Source organism: Indicator indicator, chromosome 28, assembly GCF_027791375.1.
Source record: "Indicator indicator isolate 239-I01 chromosome 28, UM_Iind_1.1, whole genome shotgun sequence".
Lineage (NCBI taxonomy): Eukaryota > Metazoa > Chordata > Aves > Piciformes > Indicatoridae > Indicator > Indicator indicator.
The window spans coordinates 1,603,131-1,626,864 of NC_072037.1; the positions used below are offsets into that span (position 1 = coordinate 1,603,131).

At 56.9% G+C, this 23,734-nt stretch overlaps 1 protein-coding gene across 3 annotated transcripts in view; it reads right to left on the reverse strand.

Moving 5' to 3' along the window:
• Positions 1 to 23,734, reverse strand: part of RGS3 (regulator of G protein signaling 3) — a 107,984-nt gene that overhangs the window by 78,758 nt on the left and 5,492 nt on the right. Inside the window, exons 2-12 of one of the 3 annotated variants that reach the window (XM_054393580.1) lie at positions 22,970 to 23,020; positions 20,991 to 21,049; positions 19,609 to 19,703; positions 18,176 to 18,244; positions 17,388 to 17,448; positions 13,802 to 13,892; positions 13,090 to 13,157; positions 6,051 to 6,132; positions 5,343 to 5,448; positions 4,593 to 4,923; positions 3,394 to 3,433 (exon numbers count right to left, since the gene is read on the reverse strand). In XM_054393580.1, the coding sequence (XP_054249555.1) occupies positions 3,394 to 3,433; positions 4,593 to 4,923; positions 5,343 to 5,448; positions 6,051 to 6,132; positions 13,090 to 13,157; positions 13,802 to 13,892; positions 17,388 to 17,448; positions 18,176 to 18,244; positions 19,609 to 19,703; positions 20,991 to 21,049; positions 22,970 to 23,020 (1,053 nt within the window). Of the gene's footprint in view, positions 1 to 979; positions 990 to 3,393; positions 3,434 to 4,592; positions 4,924 to 5,342; positions 5,449 to 6,050; positions 6,133 to 8,831; positions 8,886 to 13,089; positions 13,158 to 13,801; positions 13,893 to 17,387; positions 17,449 to 18,175; positions 18,245 to 19,608; positions 19,704 to 20,990; positions 21,050 to 22,969; positions 23,021 to 23,734 lie in introns of those variants that run through there. The other 2 variants (XM_054393582.1, XM_054393581.1) reach the window with 2 other exon arrangements.

The following is a 23,734-nucleotide window of genomic DNA, read 5'->3' on the forward strand; positions in this document are numbered from 1 at the left end:
GCACTCTGTCCTGTTCTGGTGCCCCCAGCAAAAGGAGGACATGGAGCTGCTGGAGTGGTTTCAGAGGAGGCTAGCAAGATGATCAGAGAGCTGGAGAACCTCCCCTATGGCTGCAGCAAACCTTCTGAGGGTGCATTCAATAACACCTGCAGGAGCAAGCCCTCCTGCACCTCCCTGCTGCAGGGGTGTCCCAGCAGAGACCCCCCAGCATCCCTCCCTCCAGCCACCTCCAACCCTCCTTCCTTCCAGCCCCAGCAGTTCCTGCTCCCACGGCAGCAGCTTCTGTCTCTGCACTGTAAGGGACAAGCAGGAATGAGCCAAAGCACTCAAGAACATGGCACAGAGCAGATAAGGTCTGGTCCAAAGCAAACACACAAACCTCCCCATTCCCCCATTCCATATCCCATTAGCCATCAGGAAGTTGCACTTTTGCTCACAGATAACTGCCAGCCAAGCCAGGCCATGCTCTGCTGCCAGCCCTGCCTGCTGTTTACTGCTTGCTTTAGCAGCCTGCCTCGGTGGGGATGGGGGGAGGGGCTGACCCTGGTGACCCAGAAGGTTGCTCCCACCCCTAAGAGCAATCATCCTGACATTTTCTCCTTCCCCTTTGTCAGGGTTGAACTGCCAGATAAAATCAGAGCAGGGCAGAGCTCAGCACAGGACAGATAGGATCTGTCTGGGTTGTTCAGGAGCTGCTTTTCCTCTTATCCCTAAACCACCTCCCTTCTATCAGAGGAATTCCGCACCTGCACAAGCCCAGTTTTCTGTACATGGGCACAGGCACACACCCAGCCTGCCCAAAGTGCCCACTCCTGGCACTGAGGGACTGGTGGCCAGCTCCACACTACTGCCTTTCAGCACTGCTCAGGTTCACTGCTGCATCCCTCCCTCTGGACAGTAAACTGAGAACAAGCACTAAAAGTCACAGCAGGAGCCCAGCCTGGTGGGGTTGGAAAGGACCTCTGGGGATCATCCAGACCAAGCTCCTGCTAAAGCTGCTATGTCACCTGCGGAGGAAGCGAGACAGCCTGAAGCCTGAGGCGGAAAGACTCTGGAGCTCATCAGTCCAGACAGAGCACCCACAGCTTGCCCAGGGGCACAATGCCAGGGGGGTTGGAAGCTCTCCACACAAGGAGACTCCACAACCTCTCTGGGCAGCCTGCTCCAGGCCTCCAGAACCCTCACACCACAGAAGTTTCTCCTCCTGTTCAGATGGAACCTTCTGGGTTCCAGTTTGTGCCCAGTGCCCCTTGTCCTGTCCCTGGGCACCACTGAACAGAGTCTGGCCCCAGCCTCTTGCCCCCCAGCCTTTAGCTGTTGCTGAGCATTGCTCAGATCCCCTCTGGGGCTGCTCTTCTGCAGGCTCTCAGCCCCAGGGCTCTCAGCCTTTGCTCCTCACAGAGCTGCTCCAGGCCCCTCAGCAGCTTTGCAGCCTCTGCTGGACTCTCTCCAGCAGTTCCCTGTCTCTCTTGAACTGGAGAGGCCAGAACCAGACCCAGGACTCCAGATGTGGCTTCACCAGGGCAGAGTAGAGGGAGAGCAGAACCTCCCTTGCCCTGCAGGCCACACTCTTCTGCATGCACCCCAGGACACCATTGGCCTTCTTGCCCACAAGGGCACATTGCTGGCTCATGGGGAACTTGTCCCCCAGCACTCCCAGGTGCTTCTCCCTGGAGCTGCTTCCCAGCAGGTCCTCCCTCACCTGTACTGCTGCAGGAGGCTACTCCTCCCCAGATGCAGGACCCTACCCTTGCCCTTGATGAATTTCATGAGGTTCCCCTCTGCCCAACTCTCCACCTGTCCAGGTCTGACTGAATGGCAGCACAGCCTGATGGGTGCCAGCCACTCCTCCCAGTCTGGCATCAAAAAGAAAGGGAAAAAAACAGAACCTTTCAGATTCCACTCTGCAGCAGGAAGAAGTCCCCATGGTCCAGCTGATCTTCTCACAGGGGCCATGAACAGCAGGAAGGAGTTGTCATTATCCATAGTACATAGCATCCCCTGCAGCTGAGCAGTGGAAAATTCTTCTGGCTGCAGAGCTCCAGGGTTGGGAGCATCCAGGGCACAGGGACCTTGGACCCAGACTGCTCCCTCCTGCTCCCTGCCAGCCACACACTTGGCCTTCCATGGGCATGGCCTCACCCTTACAGGCAGCACAACATCTTCTAGCTGGAACTCATGCTGTGTCCCCACCAGGGAGGGAGTGCTGAGTTAAAGCCCCTCCTGCATGATCATGCTTGGAGTCAGCTCTGCTATGGGCACACAGCTCATCCCAAGGCCACCCTAACAGATCAGGGTGCAAGGGTGGCCTCATGGCCCTAGACCTGGACTCATGCAGACCCCAGCCCTGCCATATGTATCATCCCACTCTCCCTGCAAGCCCAGCCACACCTGCTTCTCCTGGAAGACCCCAGCACACCTGTGGCAGAAAATGAGTTTATGCTTCAAAGGGGTTTTGAGGAGATCTGCTCCAGAGACTGCCAGAGAGCTTGCAGCAGCCCTGCAAAGGAGCATTCCCCAGGTCTGGCACATCAACCTGCACTGCTGCTGGTACAAACTCCCAAGTCGTGGCCACCCTCACCCTCTTGGTAATAAAATGAAGCTCTGAACAAGGGCCACAGGATTAGAGTCACAGAATCAGTTAGTTGGGAAGAGACTTTTAAGATCATCCAGTCCAACCATAAGCTCAACAGTGCTGGCACTCCCCAGCATGCCATCAAAATGAGAAAGGAGACTCATCACAGACAGGCCCTTGGACTCCTCTGGGGAACCTCCACAACAGTGCTTCATGCTCTCATCATGCCCCTCATGGAGTCCTTGCCACCAGCCTCTCTTCAGCCACTCCATGAGCTCCCACAGAGACCTTCTCACCATGAGACTTCTCCAGTGACACTCAGAGCTGTGCTCTCCTCTGGGCCTGGGGGTAGGGTTCTTCTTTTATATCTGATGCAGAGAGTTGCAAGATTACACTACCCAAAATCCCCAGGCTACTGCCACTGGCCCCAAAACACCAGGGACGGCACTGCAGCCTTGCAAGGCTAGGGACAAGGACTTGACAGTGCTAGAAAGATCAGGTCCAGCTCTGCTGGGTGCTCTGAGCAGTGTTTTCAGCACATACAATCATAGAATTGTTTGGGTTGGAAAATCCCTCAAAGACCATCCAGTCCAACCTCCATCCCAACACCACCATGGCCACTAAACCATGGCCCCAAGTGCCATGGCCACAGGTTTCTGGAAGACCTCCAGGGATGGGGACTCCACCACCTCCCTGGGCAGCCTGTGCCAATCCCTGACCACTCTTGCAGCAAATAAATGTTTCCTAATGTCCAACCTATACCTCCCCTGAAGCAATTTCAGGTCATTCCCTCTCCCTCTATCACCTCAGCAACTTACCCACAGTAGCATTGTCCTCCTGATAGACAGGCCTCAGCAGCTGCAAGACACAACCCAGAAAGGACACAGTCACCTGAAGCAGACTTGGCTGAAGGAGGCTTTACAACAACCAACTGCTCACTGGAATAGTACCAGAGCCTCTCCATGAAGCCCTCTCCCTCCCCAAAGGCAAGAGGAAAGGAATAAGGGAGAGAGACTGATGGGGTGGAAAGAAACTGCCCCAGCTGGGATGGAAAGAAGAGCAATAAAACCAAAGTAACTTTGCTGGGCTGGTGGAGTGTGGTTGGCTGCAGCACATGTCCTAAAACCTCCAGGGGTCAGAAGAGCTGCACTCTGTGCTGCCAGTTCACCTTTACGCTCCCAGTTTAAGTCCATTTGAAGTTTTGTTCTAACTCAAAGCAGGACACAACTGCAAATCTGAGCATGCCAAAGCATGCAAAGAGGAAAGCATCATTTTAGCCTCACTGCCAGCAGAAAGTGAGAGCAATGACTTCTGCTGTGGTCTACACAGTGGAAACCCTTCCCACATCCTTACCCCTGGAGTGAGCCCCAAGAGGAGGCAGCAGGTTGCTCACCCCAGCTCTGCTCACACATTGGAAATGTGTGAAGGCTGCACCAAGGGACACAGCTCTGGCTTGCAAAATGGCAGCTGCTGCAGCAAACACTTAGAGGTGATCACAGAATCACAGAATGGTTTGGCTTGGAAAGGACCTTAAAGATCATCCAGTTCCAAGCCCCTGCCATGGGCAGGGACACCTTCACAGATTCACAGATTGCATTGTGCTGGAAGGGACCTTCAAAGGTCAACTTGTCCAACCCCCCTGCAGTCAGCCAGACATCTTTAACTAGATCAGGCTGCCCAGGGCCACATCGAGTCTGATCTTAAATGTCTCCAGGGATGTCTCCACCACATCCCTGGGCAACCTGTCCCACCCACATTGTAAAGAACTTCTTCCTCATGTCCAGCCTCCCACCAGCCCAGGCTGCTCGAGGCCTCATCCAGCCCAGCCTTGAACACCCCCAGGGAGGGGGCAGCCACAACCTCCCTGAGCAACCTGTTCCAGTGTCTCCCCACTCTCACCCAAAAGAATAATGCTCCTTAAGCTGCTCCATAAGGCTGACACCCAGGCCAAGATCCCACCAGCACAGCCAGCTGCCACATGCAGCACCCCGAGCGCAGGGGTGGAAATCAGCCCTACCTGGCTGCCCGGGTTCAAGGGGGTTAAGATGATGTAGTTCTGGTCGGCAGCAGAGGGCCCCCTGGCCAGGGCTGGCAGGGTGTTCTGGCTCCTCTTGCCCAGCTGCGTGTCCCTGTCCCAGGTGTCGAGCAGCAGCCCGTCGGTGCCGTACAGCAGGTGGCAGCTGCGGCGCTGCTCGGGCCGCACGGCGCCGTTCTTCTCCCGCTTGTTGGGGAGGGACTGCAGGTCGTAGGCAGACTTGCAGGAGGACCTGCGGATCATGCCCTCGGGGCCTGCCCTGGCCTGCGGGACCAGCCTCCAGACCAGCAGAATGATCTCGGTGGGACAGTTCCTGCAAGAGGTGGAGCAGCAGGCAGTGAGGCACCCCATGGTGCCCAGAGAGCCAGGAGCCCTCCATCCCTCCTTCCCTCCCTCCCTTTGTCCTCCCCAGCCCCTGCACCCTTTCTTCTTCCATTCCAGAGAGTCCCTCCCCACTCTCCTGCCTCCCTCAAAGCCTTCATCACTCCATCCCTGGAGGTTTTTGCAGCCAGGCTGGATGTGGCTGTGAGCAGCCTGCTGTAGTGTGAGGTATCCCTGCCCATGGCAGTGGGGTTGGAACTGGATGAGCCTTGAGGTCCTTTCCAACCCTAATGATTCTATGATTCTCTGATTCCCCTTCCCACAGCCACTCAAACTCCTGCTCCCCTGCCCTGGGCGCCCTCAAACCATCTCCCCCAGCACCCTGCACAGATGCTTTGGGTGAGCACTCACCGGATTTCGTGTGCCAGCTCCACACACTTCCAGTGCTCCACAGGCTGCTCGTTCAGCTGCAGCACCGTGTCCAGCTGCTGCAGACCAGCCTTTTCTGCTGGGCCACCTGAGGGGAGCAGAGAAATGCCAGGTCACCTGCTGGGCAGAGAGCTGGGAGCATGAGGGGAAGGAGAAGCACTGGGGTGAGTGGACACCCAAACAGCTTCACAGCTAAATCCAATCTGTGCCAGAGCCAGCTGAGCCTGAAGCTTCAGCTTTCGAAATGCACACAGACAGCACCTGGCACAAAGTCAGAAATGGCCTCTCAGAAACACCAAATCCATCCTGCACACCAGGAAGATCTGGTCAGGCAAGCCAGGGCTCCCATGATCCTGCTCCCCTCTGTGCCCCTCTCTGGCACCTTTTCCCTGGATGCTCTCTGCAGGTCTCCCAAACAGCTGGATAGTTCTTGGGTTGGAGAGGAAAAGGAACAAAATCTCTGCAAATTACTGCAAGGTGCTGCCAAAACAGTGACACAGCCCTGAGCCAGGGGCCTCTGGCCTCATTAGAGGCAACAGAGACTTCACGAAGTGAAGCTTTTTGGAGGTACCAGAGCCCTGCCAGGTAAGGGAGCTTCCAAACCACCTCATGATCTGGGCAGCAAACCCAAGGAGCAGAGTCACTGATTCAAATCAGGAGGAAGAGAAAGGATCTGATCTGATCTCTCACCAGAGTCCACAGCCTGCACACGGACCGGGGAATCGCAGCAGATGGTGAAGCCAAAGCCATCGCTTCCTCGAGGGATGGTGATCTGAAGAGAGACCCCGGAGTCACCCTGTTCAGTGGGAAAGCAGCTGCTGGGTGTGATCAGTGAGCACCCCCCTGTCACCCACAGGCTGCAGACACACAGCAGCCACTTCTGGAAGCTGTCACAGAACCCAAAGCAAACAGCACAGTGAATGCTACAGAGAATCATAGAATGGGTTGGGTTGGAAGGGACCTTCAAGCTCATCCAGTGCCAACCCCTGCCATGGGCAGGGACACCTCCCACCAGCACAGGGTGCTCAAGGCCTCATCCAGCCTGGCCGTCAACACCTCCAGGGAGGGGACAGCCACAGCCTCCCTGGGCAACCTGTGCCAGTGTCTCCCCAGCCTCACTCTCAACAATTTCTTCCTCATCTCCACTCTCAATCTCCCCTCTCCCAGCTCAAAGCCATTCTCCCTCATCCTGGCACTCCCAGCCCTTCTCCAAAGTCCCTCCCCAGCTCTCCTGGAGCCCCTTCAGGTACTGGAAGGCTGCTCTAAGGTCTCCCTGGAGTTTTTCTTCTCTGGGCTGAAAAGCCCCAACTCTCCCAGCCTGCCCCCACAGGTTCAGTCTGTGGGGTCAGTTGGGCAGTGGGATCTCTCCTGCTGCAGCCCAAGGGGAGTGAAAAGAGTGCTAAAAAGCAATGCAAGGGTGAGCAGAATGCTGCAGGAGTGCTCAGGGAGCACACACAGGTCTCCACTCATGACTTGTGCAAGGGCTGAGGAGCCATCAGGAAGGCAATCCCAGCAGTCTGCCTCTGACACTGGTTTCTAACATTGCTTCTCTCAGCATGGCACTGGCTGGTTCCATCCCCAGGGGGTAGTTGAGGAACAGCAGCACTCCTGTGCTCCAGAGGAAGCTGTGGGGATCGGCACGCTCCTGACTGCAGGCAGCTGTGCTGGAGTGGGCTCTGGGCACCACCCCCTCAGCTGGGCTGAGAATGGTTTCTCTCAATGAGGCTGGAGAGGCTGGATGCTGTGTTGATTTAGGCTCACTTCTCCTCCTGATTCAAGATGCATTCAGCTCATTACTAGAATGCTATTTGTTTTTTGATGTTGGCTTCCAGCAGCAGCTCAGCATGACAGCTCCTGGGAATTGCTGATTATCCCCCAAGATATTTGTGGAGATCTTTGTTTTAGTGACAGAGAGAAGAAAAGGAAAAGCTCAACATCTGACCTGGATTATTTGGGGAATAAACAGGCAGAGAGAAGACAAAGCAAAGACAGAAGCTGCCAAGGAGGGGAACTGGCTCCTCACTCCTTGACCAGGGGAGGGCAAACACAGTGAGCTTTCAGTCTCCACACTTGTCCCTGCTGCATTGCCCAGCAGAAAGTTGAGCTTCAGAGGATAAGCTCTCCAGCCCTGGCAGGATCAGAGCAGAGCCAGTCCCACCATGCTGAGTATTTTTCCTCTCTGGTGTTTGTTAGATCCTCAGACAGGGGAGGAGGCTGCTTGAGGCTCTACACTTTCAAACCAGCCTCACATTTCAAACACAAAGCCTGAGGGAGGTGTTACCATCATCACCACCTGAGGAGCCAGCCCAGCATCTTTCCCACCATGGAGACTCCACTTACAGCCCAAAGCTTCCTCCACACCAACAGGTCTCCCACTGCTGCTCCCTGAGCTAGCTGGACCTTGCTCACTGTCAACAGAGACCTTTTGCCTGTGCCACTGAACAGCAGCAGAATTCTCACTGCTGATGGTTCACTATTCTCAGCTGCCAGCACCACGGCAGTCACAGGGAGCTGAGAGAAGCATTTTTGCCACTGTTCACAGAGCTAAGAAACAGGAGCACCTGGAAGGTGGGGAGCCTCCAGAACTGCAGAGGGTCACTGTACCCAGAACTCTGTCCAACAAGGCAGAAGGAAGTGTCAAAATAGAGACTTGAGGAGGTCTAAGACACAAACCATGGTGAGCAGAGCAGCATTCCTGCAGGAGACAGCCACTTCAGCTTGGTGAAGTTGGCTCTTTGTGCAGCTCCCAGCATACACTGTCCCCCACCACAATGTTAGCATGAAATTAAAACCTACCACAGGAGAGCAGAGAAAAGCTGGGAGCTTTTGGACTTTTTGGGTTTTTGTTTTTTTTGGCTGTGAGCTGGAAAAATTAGATCTAGACCATGGGGAGAAAAATCATGTTTGGAAGTGCAGGAGACTGGGACCTGCACATGGAGTGGAGCACAGGGAGCAGGTCCAGGACAGCTCACACCAGTTTTCACAGTGATCTACTTCTCATTAAGCATGTCACCAACAGCTGGAACCAGCTTCAAGCAACATTTGATTCCCAAATGGGCACAGGAAAACAGTTTTGAGAAGAGATAGCAGCAACCTGGCAGAGCCTTAGCTGCCCACTGTGCCTACCTCTGCTCTAATGAGTGAGAGGTGCAGACAACACCCCCCAGCTCAGCACGTTCACCATCAGCATGCCACCCTCCAGGCACACAGCAAATGTTCTCCTCCATCCCCATCCACCTCTATCCCCATGCATCTCCATCTCCATGGAGGGCTCCCATCCATCCCCTCCACCCCAGAGACCAGCTGGAGACATTCATCTTTCCTTGTGTGCTTTCCTTACACTCCCAATGCTCTCATCTACCGATGACAGCAAATCAGCACTCTAGAACCTGCATGCACAGAGCCCAGAAACAGGAAAAAAGCCCAAACCAGTCCCCGAGTTAGCTGAGCCCAGCACAGGGAGGTACAGACCTGCCTGTATCTCCGCTCTGAGCACACCTTGCAGAGTCCATTGAAGCGGTTCATGGCTGGGAACCCCTCAACTCGCCCTTAGCCCATGAAAATCCAAGTTCCCTGCAGCAGCAGCAGCTGGAATCCTGTTCTCCTTGTATCTCACGAGTGTGGAACAAACCCCAGTCAAACTGGCATGACCGCCCATGGGAACCCAGCTCCAGAGAAGAATGGCAGGAAGCCACCTTTCACCTCCCCGGCCCCTGTCTGTGCCGTGTGCCGCTTGACGATAAGCCAGAGGGCTTCCTGAAAACCCCGACTGACAAGGAAGAGAGAGAGAGAGTTTGATATTAAAATTCCTGTCAACTCTTTACTAGTCCCTGCTCCCTGCTCTGTTGCTGTGGCGTTTTGTTTCCCCACGGCATTCTGGACGGAGCTCTTTGTTATTGCAGCCTGCTCGCAAACAGGCAGAGGATGTGGCTGCGGTATGCAGGCTCCCGGAGCTGGGCTCCAGGAGAGGGACAGCTGCCTCTGGGCATGCTTGGGAGGGGGAGAGAGGTTGTTACAGTGAAAAACAAGAAACAGAGCAGAAAAACGAAAAGCAGAGTTTGGGTGGGAATAGCCCAGGCCCTCCTGACAGAGGAGATGTCGAGTGACCTCCTATCAAGGCAAGGAGTGGCTCAAGAGCAGCTGGAGGAGAAGGCCTTGGGGGTGTCAGGTGGTGACAAACTGCCCAGGATGACAGGAGCCAGCAATGGTCCCTGGCAGCCCAGCAGGCAGCTGTGTGCTGAGCTGCATCCAGAGCAGGGAGAGCAGCAGCACAGGGAAGGGATTCTGCCCCTCTGCTCTGCTCAGACCCCACCTGCAGCACTGCCTCCAGCTCTGGTGCTTCCAGCACAAGAAGGACCTGGAGCTGCTGGAGAGGGTCCAGAGGAGGCCACAGAGATGATCAGAGGTCTGAGAACCTCCCCTATGGGGGAAGGCTGGGAGAGTTGGGGCTGTTCAGCCTGCAGAAGAGAAGGCTTCAGGGAGACCTCAGAGCAGCTTTCCAGTACCTGAAGGAGCTCCAGGAGAGCTGGGGAGGGACTTTGGACAAGAGCTGGGAGTGCCAGGACGAGGGACAATGGCTTTGAGCTGGGAGAGGGGAGGTTGAGAGTGGAGATGAGGAAGAAATTGTTGAGAGCGAGGGTGGGAAGACACTGGAACAGGTAGCCCTGGGAGGTTGTGGATTCCCCTCCCTGGAGGTGTTCAAGGCCAGGCTGGATGAGGCCTTGAGCACCCTGGGCTGGTGGGAGGTGTCCCTGCCCATAGCAGGGGGTTGGAACTGGATGATCTTGAAGGTCCCTTCCAACTCAACCCATTCTATGAATCTATGACTCTTAATTCTGGAATCAAAGACAAAGGGAAACTCCTAACCCAGCAGCAGCAGGGGAAAAAGTCTGCACTGGGCAGCCCCAAGTGCCAGTCCTGCAGCACAGCCTTGGGGGGATGAGGTTGTCATGGAGAAGAAAGCACCTTCCATGCTCCTACCTGGGGCTGGGAAAGAGACCCCAGGCTCCCCTGCCCATCAGCAGGGGTGGCAGGGGGTAGTGAGGAGGCTGGGGAGGGAGCATGAGGAGAAGGAGCATGAGGAGAAGAAAGCACCTTTCACACTTTTGCTTGGAGATGGGAAAGAGAGCAAAAGCTCAAGAAAACCCAAACCCCAGACTCCCCTGCATGGCAAACAGGGGTGGCAGGGGGTAGGCTGGGGAGGGAGTGTGAGGAGCCCCAGTGCTCCCAGGGCACCTGCAGTGTGGTAGAGCCATCAGAGCTGCTCTGGGAAGGGAGTGTGAGGAGCTTCAGTGCTCCCAGGGGACCTGCAGTGTGGCAGAGCCATCAGAGCTGTTCTTGGAAGGGTGTGTGAGGAGCCTCAGTGCTCCCAGGGGAGCTACAGCATGGTGGAGCCATGAGAGCTGCTCTGGGGAAGGAGTGTGAGGAGCCTCGATGTTCCCTGGGGACCTGCAGTGTGGCAGAGCCATCAGAGCTGCTCTGGGGAAGAAGTTGAGGAGCCTCAGCACTCCCAGGGGACCTGCAGCGTGGTGGAGCCATCGGAGCTGCTCTGGGTGTATTGTCCCAGCCCAGCACACCGCCAGGCTGGATCTGGAAGGAGGATTTGTCTTCCTTCCCAGCCACCATCTTTCGAGTGTGTGGTGACTGCCAGGGAGGAAGGGAGGAGAGGGGCGCTGGCTGTTTGTGCTGCTCAGCCCTGTGCCTTCAAACAAACAACTGCAGCCCAGGGCAGCGGCCAGCGGCCAGCGGAATCCGGCACAGATAAATCAGGGGCGGCCGAGCCCTGCTTCCGATGGCAGCCCTGCCTTTGTGTTCCCACTTCCCAGCCTTGCCTTGCCTATAAATCACTCAGGCTCCACCGCCGGCCTGGCCCTTCCCACAGCACACGGCCCTGAAGGGAGGAGGGGAGCAGGAGAAGCTCCCAGCCACAGAGACGCAGAGCCGGCCAGGGACCAAGGCTGTCTGCATGCAGCCAGCCAGCCCCAGCGCTCCCAGTCCCCCCTGCTCCCAGTCCCCCCTGCTCCCAGTGCCCCCTGCTCCCAGTCCCCAGCGCTCCCAGTCCCCCCTGCTCCCAGTCCCCCCGCTCCCAGTCCACAGAGCTCCCAGTCCCCCCTGCTCCCAGTCCCCCCTGCTCCCAGTCCCCAGCGCTCCCAGTCCACAGAGCTCCCAGTCCCCCCTGCTCCCAGTCCCCCCTGCTCCCAGTCCCCAGCGCTCCCAGTCCCCCTGCTCCCAGTCCCCCCGCTCCCAGTCCCCCCTGCTCCCAGTCCCCCCTGCTCCCAGTCCCCCCTGCTCCCAGTCCCCAGCGCTCCCAGTCCCCAGCGCTCCCAGTCCCCCCTGCTCCCAGTCCCCAGCGCTCCCAGTCCCCAGCGCTCCCAGTCCCCACTGCTACCAGTCCCCAGCGCTCCCAGTACGCCCTACTCCCAGTCCACAGAGCTCCCAGTACCCCCTGCTCCCAGTCCCCACTGCTCCCAGTCCCCAGAGCTCCCAGTCCCCACTGCTCCCAGTCCACAGAGCTGCCAGTCCCCCCTGCTCCCAGTCCCCAGAGCTGCCAGTCCCCAGAGCTCCCAGTCCCCCCTGCTCCCAGTCCCCAGCGCTCCCAGTCCCCACTGCTACCAGTCCCCAGCACTCCCAGTACGCCCTACTCCCAGTCCACAAAGCTCCCAGTACCCCCTGCTCCCAGTCCCCACTGCTCCCAGTCCCCACTGCTCCCAGTCCCCACTGCTCCCAGTCCCCAGAGCTCCCAGTCCCCCCTGCTCCCAGTCCCCAGAGCTGCCAGTCCCCACTGCTCCCAGTCATCAGAGCTCCCAGTCCCCCCTGCTCCCAGTCCACAGAGCTCCCAGTCCCCAGAGCTTCCAGTACCCACTGCTCCCAGTCATCAGAGCTCCCAGTCCCCACTGCTCCCAGTCCCCAGAGCTCCCAGTCATCAGAGCTCCCAGTACCCACTGCTCCCAGTCATCAGAGCTCCCAGTCCCCACTGCTCCCAGTCCATGCTGGTGCTTTGCCTCTGTGGCAATAGACTGGGAAAAGAGGAGGCCCCTGGAGCGCAAGGAGGAGGTCCCTGTACTGGTTGGATTCAATGATCTGAAAGGTCTTTTCCAACCAAAACAATTCTGAGACTCTGTAAGAGCTGGGGGGTGAGTGTGGGGCTGCTCCCCACATCTCCCAGCTCCATCAGCTGGTGTCAGCTGGGATAACTAATTGCCTTTAAATGTCCAGGTGCTGAGAGGGAGACTGAGCCAGCTCCCACCCCAGCATCACTCTCACGAATACAGAACTGTTATGGCTGGAAGAGGACTTTAAGATCATCAAACCCAACCATGACCCCAGCACTGCCAGCACACCACCAAACCATGGCCCTCAGCACCACATCCACACAGCTTTGAAACCTCTTCAGGGATGGGGACTCCACCACTGCCCTGGTCAGCCTCTTCCAGGGCTTACCAACTCTTTTGGGGAAGAAATTGTTCCTTATGTCCAACCTACACCTTTCCTGCTGCAACTTGAGGCTGTTTCCTCTTGTCCTGTCACTTGTCACTTGGGAGAAGAGACCAACCCCCACCTGGCTCCAGCCTCCTTTCAGAGAGTTGTGGAGAGCAGTGAGGTCTCCTCTCAGCCCTTTCTTCTCCAGACTACACAACCCCAGTTCCCTCAGCAGCTCCTCACCAGACTTGTGCTCTAGACCCTTCACCCCATGTGTTCACACCCCTGGTCACAGCCCTCTCACACCTACCTTGAGCTCCTTCATGGTCACAGTATCCTGGTTTTCCTGCTCTGCACCCTGACTCCCCAGCATCAGCTCTGAAAGAAACCAGAAGGAAAGCCCACATCAGCACCTCAGCACCCCTGTGCTGACAGTCCTTTCCCTTCAGCACTGCATCCACATGCTCCAGAAAAGATCTTTCCATGCCATGGGCACATCCTCTCCAGGCTGGTGCCACCCTGCATGGCAGCAGCTGTCAGGTGGTTGCACACCCAGAACAGGCACTGCTGTCTCACCCTGCCCTGTGCCAGTCTGTCCTCCTCCACACACCCTGGCAGCACCACAAGATCAAGGCAGGAGAAGCAGCTCCTCTTTATCCTGCACAGACCTGAGAAGTCAAACAGAGCTTGGCTACGGGACTCAGCCCCAGGTCTGGGAGGCAGGAAGCAGGCAGCTGCAAGGCCAAGCAAGAGGGAGAGACAGGGCTGCAGTGCTGCAGTCCCCAGGGAGCCCCTGCCAGCCTTGGGTAAGCAGGAGCAAGGCTTGAGGGGAGAGCTCAGTGCCAGGGTCTGCCCCATGCTGGTCTTTTGGGATCCCGGTGCCCAGGGAGCATCACAGGCCTGAAAGGTGCTTATGGGTCAGAGGGTGCCATGGGGCCCCTGCTCCGTGCCAGCACAGAAGGTTTAACTCCTTCTCCAAAGCTTGCCAACACTGCCTGGGACACCCCAGAGGGGTCACACACCTCTGCTCTGCTTCAGCCGCTGCGTGGCCACCTTCAGGTGCTTGGTCCTGCCCAGGTCCTCCCCGAGGAGATAGTACCAGCCACTGATCTCCTGCATGGCAGGAAAGAAGCTGCTGATGCAGATACTTACCCCTGTTTAACTCAGCCTGGTTGCCCAGTGCCCCAGAGAGGCCCTGTGGCAGGAGCTGCCCACACCCAGAGGCACAGCCCAGAGTCCTTAGGGTGCAGCAACAGTTAAATCTGCATCCCTCCTGCAAGGAGGGACCAAGCATCACTGCAGTAAGGAGCTTCTGGGTTTTCAGAGGGAGTCAAGGTGCAGAAAACCAGCTGCAGGAAAACTGCCCACATCATGCCTGCTGCAGCCAGCTCCAGCTTTAGCTCCTGAAGAGCACAACCAAACCAAACCCAGCAGTGGTGGGGGCACCATGGTGGGGCTCCCTTTGCCCCTGTCCCAAGCCCAGAGGACAGAGCTGATGTCAGCAATCCCTCATCTCTCTAGCAGGGAGCCTCCAATCTCTCCCAGTGTTCCCTGGGCATCCAGCAGAAGCTAGAGGGACCAAGCCCAGGAGTCAGATGGGACTACAGCAGCCATACTCCCAGAGGCCAGAGGAAGGGCCCTGTGCTTGAAATGAATGTTTTAAATCCACAGTGAGGAAACTGAGGGGAGGGGGAGATACCCAGCAGCATCACTAGTCCTTACCCTGGGCTGCATCAAAAGGTGTGTGGCCAGCAGGGCAAGGGAAGTGATTCTGCTCCTCTCCTCTGATCTCCTGAGCCCTCCCCTGGGGTGCTGCATTCAGCTCTAGAGTCCCCAGCACATAAAACTGTTGGAGCAGGTCTGGAGGAGGCCCTATGGGGACAGGCTGAGAGAGTTGAGGCTGCTCAGCCTGGAGAAGAGAAGGCCCCAGGGAGACCTTAGAGCAGCTTTCCAGTACCTGAAGGGGCTGCAGGAGAGCTGGAGATGACTGTTCAGAAGGACCTGTGGTGACAGCACAAGGAGCAATGGTTTGAAACTAGAGCAGGGCAGATTTAGACATTAGGAAGAAATTCTTTACTATGAGGGTGGGGAGACACTGGCACAGGTTGCCCAGGGAGGTTGTGGCTGCCTCCTCCTTGGAGCTGTTCAAGACCAGGCTGGATGAGGTCTTGAGCAGCCTGAGCTGGTGTGAGGTGTCCCTGTCCATGGCAGGGGGTTGGAACTGGATGAGCTTTAAGATCCCTTCCAATTCAAGCTGTCCTAGCATTCTATGATCACACAACACCCAGGAGGCAGGGACAGCCCATCTCAGCCCCTGCTGAGGTCCCAGGAGGATCACATGCCCCCAGCACCCTTCTCCATCTCTCTGCAGGAGCTGGGTGCTGTGTGTGGGTGCTGTCCACACCAACCCTCCATCCCCTCTGGGGACACCAAATGAGACCCAAGCAGAGGCTCCTCCTGGGCAGAGCTGCCATTTGGAGCTGCTCTACCCAATTCTCTGCCCTGTTAGGAAGAAGCTGCATCTCACTTGTCCACATTTCAGAGGAGGCCATGCTCAAGCTACCTCCTACCCTCTTCTCAGGTCCCTGCCATGAACAGCTCCTTCTTAACCTCTTGCTGGAGCACTGCCTGTGAGGAGAGGCTGAAGCCCTGGGGCTGGTTAATGTGGAGAAAGAAGACTGAGAGGGGATTTAATAAATGTTTATAAATATCTGAGGGCTGGGGGTCAGGAGGGAGGGGACAGGGACAGGCTCTGCTCAGTTGCACTATGGGGTAGGACAAGAGGCAATGGATGGAAACTCCAGCACAGGAGATTCCACCTCAACAGGAGGAGGAACTTCTGCACTGTGAGGGTCACAGAGCACTGGAGCAGGCTGCCCAGAGGGGTTGTGGAGTCTTCTTCAACGGAGACTTTCCAGCCTCATCTGGATGTGTTCCTGTGTGACCTGTGCTGGATTCTATGCTCCTGCTCTGGCAGGGAGTCAGACTCCAAGATCTTCAGAGGTCCCTTCCAACCCCTAAGATCCTGTGAGCCTATGACCTTCCTGTGAATCCACACCCCAGGTGTTAACTTTCACAAAACCCTTCCAGCTTGCCAGGGTACTCTGATGGTCAGAGGACATGCCCAGGGCTACCCAGGGATGAAACCCCTGAACACTGGCATCTGGGATGAAACATGGCCATGGTTCAGTGGGGTCACTGCTGCAGCAGCCTGGCAGGCTCCTTCAGGAGACCCAGCCCAGCTGTATTTCCAAGCAGCAGCCAGGCTGGGGCAGCAGCAATGTGACCAAATCCACAGCAGTGGGGACACAGGTTCTGGCCCAGGGCAGCCTGGCAGCACCACTGCCTTCAGGAGCAGCCCCAGGCCCCTGCATTTGTCCTCTGCCCACCAGCACCTCAGCTGAGTGCAGGGAACCCGGCAGACCTCTTCTGCTCAGAGTGTGTTCCACCACTGCAGCCACATGTCAGATGGGACACACTGAACCCAGAATGGGTTGGGTTGGAAGGGACCTTCAAGATCATTCAGTTCCAAGCCCCTGCCATGGGCAGGGACATCTCCCACCAGGTGAGGTTGCTCAAGGCCTCATCCAGCCTGGTCTTGAACACCTCCAGGCTTGGAGCTTTCACAAATTCTCTGAGCAACCTGTTCCAGAGCCCTACCACCCTCACTCTCAAGAATTTTCTCCTAGTCTCTAATCTAAATCCAGCTGCTTCCAGTTTGAAGCCATCACCCCTTGTTCTGCCCCCCACAAGCCTTTGTAAAAAGTCCCTCTCCAGCCCTTCTGGAGCCTCCTTTAAACACTGGCAGGCTGCTCTAAGGTCTCCCTGGAGCCTTCTCTTCTCCAGGCTGCACAACCCCAACTCTCTCAGCCTGGCCTCCCAGCAGAGGGCTTCCAGCCCTGCCAGCATTGCTGTGGCCTCCTCTGGCCCTGCTCCACCAGGTCCCTGTCTGTGCTGTGCTGAGCACTCCAGAGCTGCCCCAGCACTGCAGGAGGGATCTGAGCAGAGCACAGCAGAGGGGGAGAATCCCCTCCCTGCCCCTGCTGCCCACACTGCTGGGGCTCAGCCCAGGACAGGCTGGGACTGGGCTGGCAGCACTCAGTGCTGGCTCATTTCCAGCTTCTCACCAACCAGCACCCACAGGTCCTTCTCCTCAGCTCTGCTCTCTATCCATTCTCTACCCAGTTTGTGTTTATGCTTGGAATTGCCCCAACCCAGGTGCAGGACCTTGCACTTGGTTTTGTTGAACTTCATGAAATTGGCATTGGCCTACCTCTGGCCCCATCTCCCATCCCCCAGGCAGCACTCACTGGGGCCAGCTGTGTGCTCCCAAATGCTGCTACTGTCCCAGCCCCTGCAGAAGGGAGTGACAGTCTCCTGTCCTAGCATCCCTTCTCTAAAAGCCTCCCCAGCCCTGCCTCCAACAGTCACACCAACATCACTCTCAGAATGGCCTTCCACACTGGGAACAGGCCCTGGGAACATCATGGGTACCTTCAGAGCATCTTTGTCCCACAGAGGGAGAAGGCTGCTTATGCCCCAGGGGTGCCCCCCATCCACCCAGCCTGCTGGGAGCCAGGCCCCAGCCCCATGCCCCCTCAGAGGTACCTTGTGCAGGCTCAGCAGAGACCTGACGCCGAAGCTCATGCAGCCGATCAGCGAACTCTGTCTGCAGGAGAGACAGAGACCTGCAACACAGCTCCTGAGCACTGCCTGGGGACCAGCTCCCCACACACCCCCTCTGCAGGGACCCAGAAACATCCCTGCCCATGCCAGCAGCCAGCAGTGCCCAGGACCTGTCTGTCCATGCTTTGAGCAAGCACCCAGCTCAGCTGCAGCAGGGGCAAGGAGGAGCTGAGCTGAAGCTCCTCTCCTGGTCACCTCCAGCATACCTGCTGCTGGCAGGAGGTTGGCTGAGGAGACAAATGCCACTTGCCAGAGCAGACAGCTCAGCCTGTGGGATGGCAGAGCCCTTGCTGCTGGGCTTGCCTCCCCACTGCATTGTCCCCTGAAGTAGGGAAGGTTCCCAGTCCAGAGCCTGGCTCCAGCCCCACTTGGCTGTAGCCAGCAGTGCAGGCAGGAGTGGCTGCAGGAGTTTTAACCACTAGTCTGCCTGATGGCTACCAAGCAGCAGCAGGGGCAGGATTTCCCTGGTGTGGTGCTCACCAGCACAGGCTGCCCATGGCAATGACCCTGCCTGGGTGCCCCTCCAGCAGGTCCCAGCCCCACTGCTCATCTTCCCCCACTTCACCAACCTGCAGCCTTCATGCAGGGCAGCCCTGGCACCAGGGCCAGCCCTCAAGGAGCTCACATGGGGTGGCCAGAGCGGATGGCAGGGCTGCTGCCATGCCAGCCCCATTTGGAAGGGATGGCAGGGCAGGCTGGCAGCTCCTTACCTGGAGTTTCTCTCTCGGTTCCAGACTGTGACCAGGAGACGTTTCTGCTCCTGCTCCTCCTGCAGCAGGCTGTAACAAGCAGAGAGCAATCCTCTGAGCACTGACCTTCCCCAGAGAGCTTGGCAAGGCCTGCCCTCACAGCTGGAGACCCCTTGTCCTCCTCACAGCCAGGTCTTCTCCTTTGGTCTCTGCATGGAGCACTGCAGCATCCCCCCAGATGGGAACCTCCTCAGACCAGCCACTCTTGCCCTGCTTCACTCTTTCCTGACAGGGAGGTGCCCTCTCCCTGGGCAGGCACCCAGGACATCACTCAGCTGGTTTAAGGGGAGAAAGAATCTTCCAGAAAGCCACACATCCAAGAACAAAGGGTGAAGGTAAGGAACAAGGCACTGAAACCACCATCCTGTGCCAGACAAAACCCTGCCTGGGGGCAGAGGTGTGCCAGGGGCTGGTTAGCTGGCAGTGAGGAGCTCCATCCCCATGTAGAGTTGTGCTGCTGCCATAGGAGATGCCTTTACCTTGCTCACTCATTCCAGTGCCCATGCCACTGCAGGTGTAGGGGCTGGGAAGTGAAGCACATTTGCCCAACTCCTGCCCAGCCAGAGAGCCCAACCCTGCAGGAGCACCACTGCCACGCTGGGTGCTGCCAGCCTGCTGACCCTCCCCACAGCTCTGCCCAACTCTTCAAAGCATTTCAGCTACAAACCCCAGCAGAACAATGTCTGCCACTGCTCAGCCCAGCAGCAGACCCACTCAGGCATGCTGCTTGTTTGCTACAGATCAGAATGCAGAAGCAAGCACAGGGGCTTGGCTTTGAGAGGGCACCTTGGCACAGCACCCACTGTGACCATGGCACTGCCAGCTGGGGCACTGCCCCTGTCCTGTCTGTTGTGGGTTAAGGAACAGCTGGCTAAGCACTGGGCAGCCCCAAAGGGGATGGGCACAAGAAATTATGTTATTCCATCCCATAATATTGCATCTTTATCTTTTACATAAACTCACTGCAGAGCTGATTCTGCCTTTTTCTCTCTCTCTGCTCCCAGCCAGACCTCATCTCTTGTGGGGGAGGTTTGCAGCCTGGCTTTGCCTTGGCAGAGCCAATTTTTACTGCATCATTCAGGCCTGGGTAGGGAGGTATGGGGCAGGAGGAAGCATGGCATGGAGGCCTTGGGGCATTGAGGCCTGGTTCAGGGGCAGGCTTTGGAAGGTGATGCCCTAGTGAGGTTTTGGAGAAGGCCAGGCTGGAGAGCTGGGCTGAGGCTAATGTGAATTGTTGGGTATTTGTGTAAATTCTGTACTGTTGTAGGGAGTTATGAACAGTACTCCCACTTCCAGTTCAGCCCAATCCTGTGTGGAGAGTTTTCTTTTACTCCTTTGGGGAGGGGCAAAGAGCTTCTGTCTGCTCCCTCAAACTACAACACTGTCATACTCACAAAAGGAAGTGCTCATGGAAGACAGGGTTCCTGCTGTCTGCCACAGTCTTTGTCTTTTGCCTGCATTTCCAGCCAGCATCTGGCACGATGGACATCTGGAAGGGGAAAGCAAACAACCTGTCAGCAGCCTGAGGCAAGCCCTGGCACACAGCTGCCCCCTTGGCCATGGCAGGAGAGCAGCACAGCCACTTGTACAGGTGGCCAAGCCCCAAAGATCCAGCTGAGCCTGTGCTCAGGGGTGGTTCAGGTCACTTTACCCTCTGCCTGTCAAATAATTGTGGTACAAAACTCCTCAAGGCAGGGAAAGGAAGGGAAAGAGCAGAAGGCTCAAGGCCTGCTGTGCAGAGATCAAAGAATCACAGGGGGCTGGGAGGGACCTCCAAAGCTCATCCAGTCCAACCCCCCTGCCAGAGCAGGGTCACCCAGGGCAGGTCACACAGGAACACATCCAGGAGGGTTTGGAATATCTCCAGAGGGAGACTCCACAACCCCCTGGGCAGCCTGTTCCAGGGCTCTGTCACCCTCACAGGGAAAACATTTTCCTCCTCTTTCCATGGAACTTCCTATGGCTCAGCTCCCACCACTGCCCCTTGTGCTGGCATTGGGCATCACCCAGCAGAGCCTGGCTCCAGCCTCTGGGCACTCATCCTGCACATCTTTATCAACAGCAATGAGGTCACCTCTCAGGCTCCTCCTCTCCAAGCTCCAGAGCCCTCAGCTCCCTCAGGCTCTCCTCATCAGGAAGATGTTCCACTGCCTTCAGCAGCTCTGTGGCTCTGTGCTGGACTCTCTCAAGCAGTTCCCTGAGGTCCTTCTTGAGCTGAGGGGCCCAGAACTGGACACAATATTCCAGATGTGGCCTCAGCAGGGCAGAGGAGAGGGGGAGGAGAACCTCTCTGACCTACTAACCACAGCCCTTCTAATCCAGCCCAGGATGCTCTTGGCCTTCTTGGCCACCAGAGCACATTGCTGGCTCATGGCCTGTTCCTGGCCAGTCTTTGCTGTGCAGCCCCCTTGTAGGGGAGATGTTTCCTGCACTGTGCACACTGTAGTGGGAGCAACCTACCAAGGTGACCTCCAGGACAGCTCAGAGCCACACTGGCCCAGCCCAACACCCACAGCAGTGCTTGGGCACCCAGTGAGATGCTCTTGAAGAGAATGGTTGACACAGGCCTTAGAGGGTCCTGCCTGCTCCATGCTGACACCATCTCAGCAAAACCCACGAGCCCTCCAAGGTGAGGCAAGAGAGCATCACCTGCCTGTGCTCTGGAGGGAGGACAGAGGAGGAAAGAGAAGGGAAAGGCAGAGAATGCTTGGAGGAGCCAACCACAAAATCCCAAGAAAGCCTGAAGCTCCCTGAGCAAAGCCCCTGGAGGTCTCACCTTCACATAGGAGTCACAGGTGTGGCACTCCTTGCCCAGCAGACCTTTTGCTTCCATGACTGCAAAGGAAAAGAAACAATCAGACACCAAAGTGGCAGGGAAGTCACCTTCCTACACTGCAGTGCTCTGTTCCACGAGCTGGTCCCTGCTCATGGGGCTGAGGCCACCTCCTGCAGCAGGGTCCTGCACACACCCCCTGGCAGCCTGGCTTCACGGGGCACCACCAACAGGTGATTCATAGAATGGGTTGGGTTGGAAGGGACCTCAAAGCTCATCCAGTTCCAACCCCCTGCCATGGGCAGGGACACCTCCCACCAGCACAGGTTGCTCAAGGCCTCATCCAGCCTGGCCTTCAACACCTCCAGGGAGGGGACAGCCACAGCCTCCCTGGGCAACCTGCTCCAGTCTCTCCCCAGCCTCACTGCAAAGAATTTCTTCCTCATCTCCACTCTCAATCTCCCCTCTCCCAGCTCAAAGCCATTGTCTCTCATCCTGGCACTCCCAGCCCTTCTCCAAAGTCCCTCCCCAGCTCTCCTGGAGCCCCTTCAGGTACTGGAAGGTTGCTCTAAGGTCTCCCTGGAGCCTTCTCTTCTCCAGCCCCAACTCTCCCAGCCTGTCCCCACAGCAGAGGTTCTCCATCCCTCTGATCATCTCTGTGGCCTCCTCTGGAGCCTCTCCAGCAGCTCCAGGTCCTTCTTGTGCTGGGGGCCCCAGAGCTGGAGGCAGTGCTGCAGGTGGGGTGTGAGCAGAGCAGAGCAGAGGGGCAGAATCCCCTCCCTGTGCTGCTGCTCTCCCTGCTCTGGATGTAGCTCAGCACACAGCTGCCTGCTGGGCTGCCAGGGACCATTGCTGGCTCCTGGGCAGTTTGTCACCACCTGACACCCCCAAGGCCTTCTCCTCCTGGCTGCTCTCAAGGCACTCCTCACCCATCCTGGATCTGTGCTTGGGATTGTCCCAACCCAAGTTGGAGTGAAGAATTTATTGAATGTTTTCTTTCATACCCCCATGTTTTAAATACCCCAATCTGAGGTGAGGCTGGCAGCAGATGGCAAATTGCATTTCATTTGCCTGACTCCACACAGCTCTGGTGCCAGCCCTGGAGCCAGATGTATCATCACCTTAAATATCAACAGTCACTCTCTGATGGCAGCCCCAGAGCAGGGGCTCAACACCACACCACTGCTGATAACTGGGAGCCCTGCACTTCCCAGCCTCAGGGCTGGAGCCAGAGATGTGCAGCAGGGTCTGGATAGCTCAGGATGGGCTCTGGGGCTGAAGCTAAGCTCCCTCCTAACAAGCCCAACAAGGCAACAGAGACTCTGCCTTAGGCAGAGACAGAGATGTGCTCTAATCCAGAGCCCAAGGGGGGAGACACTGGCACAGGTTGCCCAGGGAGGCTGTGGCTGTCCCCTCCCTGGAGGTGTTCAAGGCCAGGCTGGATGAGGCCTTGAGCACCCTGGGCTGATGGGAGGTGTCCCTGGTCATGGCAGGGGCTTGGAACTGGATGAGCTTTAAGGTCCCTTCCAACCTGAATCATTTTGTGATTCCAAACTCTGATCTCAGCTGCTATCAGAGCTGCTTTGACAGCAGCTGAGAACCAACCACAGTCTGACTTTGTTCTCCCAACACAAGAAGCTCTAACTGGATGATCTTTAAGGTCCCTTCCAACCCAAACCATTCTATGCTATGATAAGGTCAAGGCCAACCATAAAAGACTTTTCAGATACAAACCATTTCAGGATTTCTTTTCCAAACTCTCTTTGCCTTTTCTCTTTTCACATGGAGAAAACAGACAAAAAAAAAAAATGGACAATGCTACACACTGTGGTCACCCACAAATTTTGGCTTGGCCTCTAAATCAAAGAACCCTCAGTCACAGAGCTGCTCCCAGCAACTATCATGAGGAGCTTAAAGAGAGGGCACAGAAGTGCTGCCCACATCAGCCTGGCTATGGAGCCACCCCCCAGGGAGATACTCACTGTGCAGCACCAGGATCCGGCCCTGCACCTCGATGGACAGCTTCAGCTGGCCTAGGGGAAGGGAGAGAAGAGATGGGGAAAGAGGCAGGGCTAAGCCTCCAGCCCTGTGCTCAGCAGCTGTGGGGCCCCACAGCTCTGTGGCTTGCATGGGACCAAACCCACCCTTGCTCCCCTCTGCTGGGCATGAGGGCATTGCTCAGAGAGCCAAGGGGTAAGAGGAAACATCTTCTGCTACCAAGAAGGTCATAGAATCACAGACTTGTTTAGGTTAGAAAAGATCTTTAAGGTCATCAAGCCCAACCCTTAACCCAGCACTGCCAGGTCACCACCAAACCATGGCCCTCAGCACCACATCTACACAGCTCTGGAACCCCCTCAGGGATGGGGACTCCACCACTGCCCTGGGCAGCCTGGGCCAGGCCTTGACAAGAAAGAAAGGAAGAAATTATTCCTAATGCCCAACTTAAACCTCCTCTGGGGCAACCTGAGGCTGTTTCCTCTTGCCCTGTCACTTTGAGCCCATGCTGACTGGGCCTCATCACCCAGCTGTAAGTGCCACATGATGGCAGCCAGGATGAGCTGCTCCATAACCTTCCCTGGCAGCAAAGTCAGACTGACAGGGCTCAGTTCCCTGGGTCCTGGTTCTGGGTGTCACATTTTCTAACCTCCACTCAGCTGGGGCCTCCCCAGTTAGTCAGAACTGCTGGTACATGATGGGAAGTGGCTTGGTGAGCACCCCCACCAGCTCCCTCAGCACCTTGGGTA